Here is an 11,418-nt window from a genome sequence, read left to right as displayed (position 1 = left end):
CGGCAATAAAAGGCAGAAGCCTGAGAAAGCATAAGCACACCTGGTATGATCATAGTTTAATTTAAAAAAACCATACAACCTTTAAAATGGTTTTAAGTTTAATAGTTTCAAGGCTTTGGTTTGTTGGTATTCAGTTTATGTTAAACCACATCTCAGTGCAAAAACAATATAAACAACCTCATAATACTATCCCACAGAGCAGTCTTCAGGGCAGTTAATATCACAGTCATCTTATGGCAAGAACATGTTGCAGTAAATTTTCTTAAAAGGTGCCATTTTTGAGATTGAGTTGACATTTCTACATTTTCCAATAGAAAAGATACAAACTGGCACGTTGCAGTTTTAACAGTGTATTTCTACAAGTAAATGTGCCACAGAAATCAGGTTTGGCAAAAAAAAAATCCACACAAACTCTGCATTACAAAGTGTATTATAAAAATAAATTATGTAGGAACACCAAACCAAAAAAAGAAATTCCTGTGCCAATTGATCCAAAGGCTTACAAAATTAGAATAAAATTTACTTGGCACAAGGGACATGGTTCTTTCTTTCCATCTAGTTTACAAAAGTTAAACACGTTATGATTTATTTTATCAAAACAAACATTAAAATCGTCACAAAACCCCCAGGTTTCGAATGGAAGCAGTAAAATACTTCCATAAGTGATCAGTAGCATGGAAGATCACAGTAATGGAGGTTAATGGAGGTTCAGCAGTGACCCAACCAAATGATGTTGAGAAGCAGTACACACACATCCGGATTTTGCATGGTGACTCATCTGGAGTTCATGCGTAACTGATGAATGACAATGCTCTCTAAACGGAAAAGAAACATAGCAAAGTGATGTCTGTTACCATGGGAATACATGAAAAGCTATGAGAACCCATACTGCTAACTGTTTAATCTTTTCCGTAGTCCCGCTACATTAAGAAACTTCAAAGTGTCAGCAGATCCAAGTGAAGCATGACAGAATTATTCATATCAAGGCTGCCTACAGAAAAGTTTAAAAGCAGGAATATAACCAACGATGTAGTTCGACTGCATCATACCTCCCTGTATTTTATAAACATGGTCCAATCCAATTTGCCAGTTGGTTCAGAATCTCAACAGAGGGCTGTTTTTTCCTACTTACTGTCTGTTCATATGCCACAGGATAAGAGGGCCATGAGAACGAATAGGATCTCCAGACATACCTCCTGCACGTCCCACGACTTGGTGGCTCTGGCACGTGCTCATGAGTAACTTGTACTGGGTGGTGCTTTCTTGTTTGTTTGACAAATGACTGGACTGCCTAAACTAGATAGTTCTCCAGATATATTAAAATTCAACAACAATAACAAATGGGAAGCGATTTCCCCCATGTTTTACCTGTTTTGCTTGAATTATTTGGACTCTTGATCCTCTGGGAGCAACATGACAACTATGCATATCAAGGTACTATGACAGCATTCAGATGCCACCACAGATCTGTCTCTGTTCATGACTAGCATGATCCCATGCTTGTTTGCTGTGCTTGTGTGGCCCAACTATATTGGAAGGTTGGAGTGGGTGCACCTGAGACATAAAACACCAAGAATATCTGCACCCTTTTCCACTTGCACACCAAGCACCACTGAAAGCTTCCTGATTTTGGAAGCCTTCATTCATTCAACTTTCAATTCTTATCATGATTTGTGGGGAGAAAACACCCTTTTCTCTCCCCAGGTGCCTGCACTTGGATGTCATGGCAAACTGGTGTTTGATTCAAAGGTCCCCATACCAGGAAGTCTTCAGTCGTGCTCTGCAGGAACGGGGAGACTGTGCAAAAGCAAGGCAAACAACCTCTGTTTCTGCCAATCATGAACTAACAGGAGTGCATTATGTTTCAGTTACGGCATATTTATTCAGAATGGTTTCTTAATAATTAATTGCTGAATAAAAAGCCTGACTTCTATTGAAATTACTTTTGAAAAATGTGGAGAAATAGGAGTTGGATTTATATCCCCCCTTTCTCTCCTGTAAGGAGACTTAAAAACTCCTTTCCCTTCCCCCTCACAACAAACACCTTGTGTGGTAGGTGGGACTGAGAGAGCTCCCAAGAACTGTGACTAGCCCAAGGTCACCCAGCTGGAGTTCTCAGGTTAATCTGAATTCCCCAGATAAGCCTCCACAGCTCAAGCAGCAGAGCGGGGAATCAGATTAGAGTACACCTGCTCTTAACCACTGCGCCACTGCAGCTCCTACTATTCTTCAGCCTATTTACTAGGGCTTCAGTCTTGCAAGAAACTCAAGCATGAACGGGGGAAATTCAGTCTGAGACGCTCCCTGAATGACTTTGGGAAAGGTTTACCTCCTTCTCCAGAATTCTACTCTGTGTGTTTTGGGCGATAAGTGATATGTGTCCCAAATAAATGTGCATTATATTTCCATAATTTTGTTTGATTTTTCTGCTCTAGCTAAACTGATTGTCATTGCTTATATTTTTCTATAGCTGACTGAAATAAATAAGCATTCTCTTGACACTTTAGCACACAGGTCTTATTTGTGGAATTATACAATGTTTGCTTTTTCAAAAATTTTGGGATCTTTTCACTTTTAAAATGTAACTATTCTAGCCACTTACCACTAGATGGCACAACTTAAACGAGAGCAGTCAAAGACCGCTATCCCAAATGCATTTAGGGAAGTGTGATCACCTGAACATTTAATGGACAAACCCCATATTTGGTGTGATGTTGTTTGCTATAGAATATTTTCAGCAGCATCCTTGATGCTCATACTGAACCCGTTAACGTAAAGCCTAAGTAGTGATATGTTTTGATATATCAAGTGTTTCTTTATAGTTTAAATTAGCCCTTATTTGTAACTGTCCAGGATGATTTGCTTAGTAGGACACAATGATAAACAGAACATTCTAGTTCACCAGTTCCATTTTTAAAATAGCATTAAAACTCTTCTACAATGCTTCATGGAATATCGCATTTGTGTCTCTTACAAAAGATAACAGACTTCTCCTGAGTACTGTCGACCAATGGCTTCTTCTTTTGCATAAAAATAAACGCTCAAATCTGAACATTAGCAAGATGCTTTTAAAATGAAGTCAACTTTTATCATAGTACAATGTTTGCTCAAGTGCTTACAAAAGTTCAGTCCAGATTATGTGAGCTATACTGATTGAAAAAAGAAAAACATGACCCCAAATGAAAATAAGCCCAAAAAGATGATCTCACTACCGGCAAGTACAGTTTCAAACAAGCCAGGCTCAGCAGCTGGTGTGCAATAGAAGCATGGAAGAGATTTTTGAGTTCATTCTAATTCTGGTCACCTGTGTCATTAAAACACAGGAGAGCATTAGCCTGATCACTTTACATGGTAATGAAAATGATCTGCCCCACTCCCCCCATTAATGTTGAAAGTTACCTGAGCATATATGCAGTATATTAGGTCTGTCATGGATACCCATCCGAAGAGATCAATGTTATTTTAGTGTCCTGGTGCATGATGTTAACAAAAGCAATTGCACATGATCTAGGCTAATGCAGCAGCATACTGTATGCCAAAAGTTAATACAAATTCATTGGGTGATAGATATATTTCTTAATCGCATATGGCATACAGAGAATGAATGGCATACAAAGGACAGATTTTCAGTTCTGGCCTTTTTAGATTAGTCTTGAACCTGAAAGCCATTTCATAAAGCCCTGACAAAGGTCAAGAAATAGATCTACAGTTTTGGCATTCAGAGAAGCCATGGAATCGTACAATCCTTACTCCACCAAAAACCAAAATCAAGCCTTCTCATGTCCTACATAGTCCCCCTGTTGAGTATGTATACTTGGGAATACAATCAATTACATCAGAGTAAAATGATGTTATACTATCGTATCAATTAAAGTGCCCATCAAAAAATAAAGCATAACCCAGGACTCAATAATATCTTTCTATAATAGGTCTGAACAGTCTGTTCTAATCCCTCAACAGTCCATCACAGAAGTTGGCCAAAGAGAACCCTGAATGGGGAAATACAAATAAGAAAATAAAAGGGCTGCACTAGACTGAGAGATAAAAATAAGACTGAGGCCAATGGTACAAAGAAAAAAGTGCATTATTACTCAGCTGAAAATCCCATTAGTCTTTCAGAATGCTACTGATCTTGTACTCTAGCTGAAATACCATTGAAAGACTTCTTTCTCTGAACAAGTCTGTAGACGAAATGCATGGTAATTTTTAGCTGATTAATAAAATATGTATTTTCCTTTACTTGGAACTATTGGCCTTGGCCTTATTTTTATCTCACAGTATAGGCAGAAGCATTATTTATTTTCCATAGCTGGGAACAGACTTCGCCACTGTCATAATAGTGTTTCTGAATGTACTCATTGCCTTTCTTCCATATCAGTGTATGGTCACCATTCAGACACATGGAAAAAATAAAGCACTGAACCCAGAGTTACTGTTGCACCAAGTGCCCTCCATCCTGGCACTGGGTAGTCCAGCCACCATTGATGGATCCTCCATGGCTTAAGGGAGAGAGTGGGTATGTCCTGCAGTCCTTCCCAGTATCTTGCAATATAGATACTGCAAGATACTGGGATACATACATCAATATGATGTACATACATCATACATCAACATGATGACCATATTTTTAAGGAGATGGTATGATTATTATAATCATACAAGTGTGAAACCTGCAAGAACTTGTGAGAGGCACATCATTTCCCCCTGTATCCCCCCCCCACTATTTCCCCTTTACCTGGCAGATTCCATAGTCCCTCCTCTTTTCCTGCTTCTCTCCTTCCCACACACCAGCCATCCTACCTCTATATGGCCCCTGTCTTCAGATTTCCCTCCTTCCCTTCCCCTGGCAGAAAAAGCCAGGCCCAGTTGCACAGGTAATGTGTCTCAGCTGCCCCAGGCCTGTCCCCACTGTGTCCATTAAGGAACATAATAGGGGATGGGGCCTTTTCAAGGCTGTTACAGAAACCAAGGCTCAAAAGCCTCAACAATATTTCTGGGATTGCCAAGCAACCTCCAAAATGGCCACCGACAGCTCAGCGGGCATTTCTTTCTTAAAGCTACAGGCATTGTTTCGATTATTTTGGGGAGCTTATATATAGAAATCATATATATATTATTTCTGCAAGCCTGGAACTTCCTTCAGGTTTGTAGAAATCTCTCCCTCCACCCCATCTCTAGCTTTATTTTTAGATCTATTACTTTTATCTTCCGTGGCACAGTTCATGAATGTACTCCGAAGACCTGTGTTCAAATACATACTCTTCACTGAACCTAACTGGATGAACTTGGGATTGTTATCATCTTTTTCAGACTTAACCCCCTCACAAGATTGTTGTAAAGATTAAATGGAGGGAATATTATATATGCCACCCTGAACTCTTTGGCAGAAAAGCAGCATAAATATGTGGATGGTGGTATATAGTGCAACCCTGAAACAAAATCTGTAGTGCCTGTTTGTGAAGGAGGGACACTATAAAGATGGAAGCAAGCTACCAACCCCTGGCTGTTGTAGGTTTTCCACACTGTGTGGCCTTGGTATGGTAGTTTCTGCTCCTAACGTTTTGCCTACATCTATGGCTGGCATTTTCAGAGGAATGTCACGGTAAGAAGTCATCAGCAGTTGATTCCACTCATGAAAGCTTTCAACAATGCGCTTTTACCCTTTTTTTTTTTGATGGAGAAGGATTGTCACTGATCAATCTTATATCCATAATACTCAACTCACACATTGCATTAAGGCATAAGGTACCATTCTCCAGGATCCCCTCCACATGAAAGTACCAGTTCCTCTCCTGAGGAGGGGAATGGCTGCTGCATTAGCTAGTTCTGCCACAGTCTTACTGAGAAAGGAGCAAGAGAGAAGCAATATGAAGCTGTGAAGGATAAAGGAGAACGCAAGCATACCCAAACACCCAGACATACTACAGTAGCTGCACGTGTCCCCACGAAAGAAAGAGAACAGGGATCTCAGTGAATTATTGTGTGTAACAAGGCAGGAGAAAACCTAGGAAATTAATACAACCCTTATTAACTAGCCTAATTTTAGCAGCTTTTCTAAAGATTCTCAAGTGCCGTCTGTAAACAGCTATTTGGGTGAAGCAGTAGGAAGTACTTTCTTCTTACTGGTTCTGTGGCACCAACTTAATTTATTTGGAAAGGAGTTCTTGTTTTAGAAAGTTCTTCACATTTAAACCTGAACAACTGTTTTAATCTATGTGAACTCTGGGCTTTTATTTTACTTTTATTCTGTATTTCAGCAGTCAATAAAAACTAAACTTTTAAGTGTCCCATTAACATGTTTTCTTGGGACTTGCACTAAAACAACTAAACTGCTTCTATTTTATAGATTTGGACTGCTGCTGAAATTAAGCATGTGCAGTTACTGGAATCTAATGTGGGGAAAATATGCACCTTAATTGTCATTGATGCTTAGATACAAGCATCCAGTCGCAGGCCATTCAGTCCAACTGGTTTAGACTGGAGTAATTTTCTTTAGAATTGTACTATTAATCTTCAGAAACCTCCATGTATGCTTTTGTCCTCAGAAAGTCATTAGGGTGCTGACTTTGAGGGCAACTATCCACTAGTTCCTGCTAAACTTAATAAAACAGTGTTTTCATTTAGTTGACTTGTAGCTCCCTATGTGTGGAGAATTAAAATGACAATGAAATATTTCAACCCATAAATAAACCAGTAAAGAGCGGGGTGGGGGGTGGGGGGATAAACTTCTTTCCCTCCACTAGATTTTTCCATTTCAAATACTTGTCACCTTTGACAGACTGGCAGACTAATATATAATGTATCATTTACGACTACATTTCATTCACAATTCATTCCTCTGTCACCGATCTAAACCTATCAATAGCTGGCCATCTTCCCTTCACAGATTCCTCCCTCAAACAGTTTCTAAATTACATAAATTAAATGTAGAAATCTCTTTGCCACACAGATTCTTAGAATATTTTCCTAATGGGCAAGTTGCATTCACGTCGTTTTAGCCATTTAACTGGCTGTATCTAGATTCTTATTGCTGTTGTACATTATTTTCTTTTCCTGTTTCATGACATAATGAAGAAATCTGTTACTGAAGTTTCAGTAAGCCACACAACTTTTTTTTAAAAGGACATGCTCTTTTCCTCCTGAACCATGAGGAAAAGTGGGATATAAATCAGTGGTGGGATTCAAATAATTTAACAACGGGTTCCGGTGGTGGGATTCAAATAATTTAACAACTGGCTGTATACAAGCACCATTTTAACAACCAGCTCTGTCTGCCAAAGTGGTGCGAACCTGCTGAATCCCACCACTGATATAAATGTTCTACTAAATAAAGAAAATTCTGACAACAGTAAGTTACCTCAGTCAGAGGTTGTAGGATACCTCTGTAGACAATCTTCCTCAATACAATGGTTTATAACAGCTGTGATTCTATTAGACTAACACAGTTATAACAGCAGTCAATCAAGCAAATTCTCAATCACATCCAGTTTTCAAACATGCTTTCAAAAATAAAAGCAAGTCATTTCAAGTGGCTGTCAGGAATGGCTAGAGTTCAGTGACACAGCCCATGCTTTGCATGCAGAAGGTCTGAGGTTCAGTCTCTGATATTTCAGGTAAGAGATACTGGGGAAAATCCTGAAGAGCCATTGCTAGTAGATGATACTGAGGTTGATGACTCAGTAGTCTGACTGGGTATAAGGTACCTGCATATGTTCATATGTCTCCAGTGCCTAGACTAAACTCTACTAAGAAATTTACATATGCAAACATTGCAAAATGTACATATCCAGGGTTAGTTGTAACTAATAGTCTCTCCATAGCATAAGCAAATTTCCATTTACACCACTACCCACCTTCTGTTTGTAGTATTGTGAATATTTGGGCTGACTTTCCAAAATATTGAAAGGTACAACACACACTCAAATTCTAATTCTATACTATAATATTGCTCATTGAAATAAATGAAAAAGCTTTCAACTGATTTCAGTAAGTCCTTGGGTTCTATTTGAGCATTAAGAAAACATCGGCTTGATCAAAATTAGATCTTCTGAGGGCTAGTGACATTTAAGGAGATGTTTCCATACTACCTGTTTCTTCCTAAAAAACACTAGATGAACTAACAGCGTGGCTATTAAAATTAGCTATAATTCATTGCTCACCCACACTACTTCTCTAGCAAATTATTGATTTAATTGTCTCAGGAAAACTGGTTGAATAATTATGCAAGGCCTCCCCACCTCAAAAAAAAAAGAATATTTTTAAGAAAGTGGGATAGGGAGAATTTCTAATTAGAAATTGCCCAACAAGGTCTACGTTAGGTGAGATTTTAACCCAATAAAGAGGGAAGGGGGTATTACATTCAATAGGTAAGACACACACATTAGTAAGAGGGACAGCTCAAGCAGATTTAATTAGTATGTGCAAACATTAAACAGACACGGGGCTTATTTCCATAGTAGCAGTAAAATCTGCACAACATACCCCCTTAGCCACTGCCCTCAGGCCTTCCCTCCACCAAGGGAGGGAGAGCCCCTGGCTGAAGACTTCTTCAGTTCTATTTTCATAGACTGAGTCTCGGCACAAGACTCAAATTTGTTCTGATTTCCTGTTCCTGAGGCTGTCACTACTGGCTTCCCGGCTTTCATACCTTTAGACACAGGGATTCGGGTGGGTGTGGGTCTCTGGCACGACCCATCCTGTCCTGTCTGTAAGACAATTAACAACAAAGAAATGTATTGAAGCATTAAGAATTTCTTCTGGTAGCTCAGCATTCCATCTGTAACTTAGGCCCCTTCCGTACACGACACTGGTGCAGCCCCAAGGCCCTTTGCACACTTGTGTGCAGGTGTCTCCAGAGCTGCCGCAGCCTGCAGCAGCGCCTCTGCACACAGGCACGTTGCTTTTAAAAAAACATACCTCCTCTTCCCTGCACAGCTCCGTTGGAATGAGGGCAGAGGTGGGATCCAACCAGTTCTCACCACTTCTCTAGAAGTGGTTACTAATTTTTTCTGAGTGCCGAGAAGGGGTTACTAAAGCAACCTCCCTGCCCAATAGGGACTGGAGGTGCGTGTGTGCGGCGGCGCCACTGTTTGAATCCCACCACCTGTTATTAAATTTTTGGGTCCCACCACTGAATGAGGGGACATGCCCTCGTGGTCCTGGCAACGTCCCGGGGGTCAGAGGGCAGGAGGCATGTTCCCTGGTCCCCATGGAGCTACCAGGGAAGAGGAGGTAAGGTTTTTTTTAAGTGGCGCGCCGACAAGCAGTGCCTTCCATCTGGTGCCATTTGCTTGGCACCAGGTGGACGGCGCTGTTTTCTAATTTTCCTAAATTTCTAAGAAAACACCATTGTGGGGAAAATGGATTGGTGTGGCTTTGCACCAGCAGCGGCAGCTGTGCGAAGTCCTCCCCAACAGCGGTGTTTTTACCGGCCACACACTGCTGTATACGGCCCATCTGGAGTGGGCCTAAGTCTTCTCAAAGTGTCACTATATCTAACAATAATGTGGATATTTCTTATCTCCTGCCATAGACAAGGCAGGGGTCTCTCTGTACTGAAGGAACCAAGTATTCAGAACAATAATACTGCCTAAATTATCCAACAACAAAATCCTCTCACAAACCAGCCTGAGAACGATAATCCTCCCACTGGTGTATTTATGGTGGGGCAAGTCAGGATATGAGCCCTGGGCACTACTTGCAGAGGCCATACCTACCAGTTCTTTTCAATGGCAGACAGACCAATCCTCCAGAGAGCTAATCCTCTGAGAGCTTATAGAATTCTGAGGGGAACAGTTTGATGTCTGCATTTTCAGGTTGTTCCAACATTCTTTAATTCCTCATAGGCTCCCTAGCATTAATTTAAATTGAACCATAGGCAGTGATAGAAAAACAAAGCAATTTTATATACTGAAAAGTCTGACCAATACCTTTTGTAATCCCTTTTACTTTTTTGAAGTTTCTTGCACTTCCAAACGATGCAGTGCAATGCACTGGACTGTAATCGGGAAGTTTCCAGTTAAAATCTTTATTATTAATTCAGAACGTAGTTATGGCTTGAAATGTTGTGCGGGGAGGACATTCGGGGAAAGCACCCCCCCTTAGGATTTTGTCAGTTTGTTCAGCAGAAAGCTTGGGAGAGCACTGGGGGAAAAAACCTCCTATAAAATATTATCTCTTCGGGATGCTTTCAAAGATGAGGTTTTAAAAATATGCAGTAGGAAGATTTTTATGCAAGATAATCTACACAATCTCCTTTCCCTTCCCCCCCCCCCAACAAACACCCTGTGAGGTAGATGCGGTTGAGAGAGCTCAGAAGAACTGTGACTAGCCAAAGATCACTCAATTGGCATGTGTTGGAGTGCACAGGTTAATCTGAAGTCCCCAGCCTCCACAGCTCAAGTGGCAGAGCAGGGAATCAAACCCGGTTCCTCCAGATTAGAGTACACCTGCTCTTAACAACTACGCCATTGCTGTTCTCAATTATGAGACTCAATTATGCCAAATTTCATTAAAATGAACTGGATGGCTTACTGTTTGGTGTCAAGGAATAACATGTGTGCTGGAAATATACAAAGAAGAGAGCAACTTTCACACACATGCTTTGGAGTTGCCATGTGATTGCCCAGGGATGCACACCAGAAAGAAATGGAGTATCTTTTGGATCAAGATTTTGGAGAGGGCATAATTATTGGTATTCTGGATTATTCAGGTCCCAAATACTAGTTTAGTATTTGGATCTGGGTTTTCTTCAGGATTCTGAAATTATCCAGGTCCATTATTCCCTGTGGGGAATGTTTTAGGGGAGGTGGAGGGCTGTTTTTTAAGCAAATGACACCAAAATTGCAGCAGTTGGTGATGCCTGTCCTCTAAAGACCCCTCCCCCAAGTTTCAACTGGGGCCATGGAACCCATGGACAACATTCCCCCCAACTATCCTCCATCTATATATATATAAATCTATCAGTGCATTTTTCTGCTGACAGGTAATCTCCCAAACTACTGGACCAATTGCTTTGAAATTTTCACACAACGTCGCATTCACTTGCGGCAGGTTTCCATACTGTTTCCAGTTATTGTGTACATGCCACACCTGTGGCAGTTGGAACCACAGTTCTGTTCCGCAACAGCGCCATCTGCTGGCCGTCAAACCAACGCCCTCTGATACAAGGGAACCAACCATGCCTTCCTTGAAAACCACTGCCTTATGGAGTGAAAGGGATGGGGCGGGCCATCTGCACATGGCACACCCACCCTAGCGGAGGAAGGGGAAGGTGAGGGAGGGTCCAGGGGTTTGTTGGACCAAACGCTCTGAAATTTGAACACAATGTAGCTCATGCCTCCCAGCGTGTTTTACGCTAGATAATTCGCCTGCAAGGGAAGGGAGTGAAAGGGACAGGACCAGCCACCTGCACATAGC

General features: G+C 41.0%; 1 protein-coding gene across 5 annotated transcripts in view; it reads right to left on the bottom strand.

Moving 5' to 3' along the window:
* Window positions 1-26: 26 nt before the first annotated feature.
* Window positions 27-11,418, bottom strand: part of FILIP1 (filamin A interacting protein 1) — an 82,547-nt gene continuing 71,155 nt past the window's right edge. For 3 of the 5 annotated variants that reach the window (XM_048495703.1, XM_048495706.1, XM_048495705.1), the window contains 2 exons: window positions 8,648-8,705; window positions 27-815 (listed from right to left, as the gene is read on the bottom strand). In XM_048495703.1, the coding sequence (XP_048351660.1) occupies window positions 775-815; window positions 8,648-8,705 (99 nt within the window). In that variant the 3' untranslated portion in view covers window positions 27-774. Of the gene's footprint in view, window positions 816-8,481; window positions 8,706-11,418 lie in introns of all 5 variants that reach the window. The other 2 variants (XM_048495702.1, XM_048495704.1) reach the window with 2 other exon arrangements.

This window comes from Sphaerodactylus townsendi, linkage group LG01 (assembly GCF_021028975.2).
Source record: "Sphaerodactylus townsendi isolate TG3544 linkage group LG01, MPM_Stown_v2.3, whole genome shotgun sequence".
NCBI lineage: Eukaryota > Metazoa > Chordata > Lepidosauria > Squamata > Sphaerodactylidae > Sphaerodactylus > Sphaerodactylus townsendi.
This window is presented reverse-complemented; position numbering and strand designations above follow the sequence as displayed.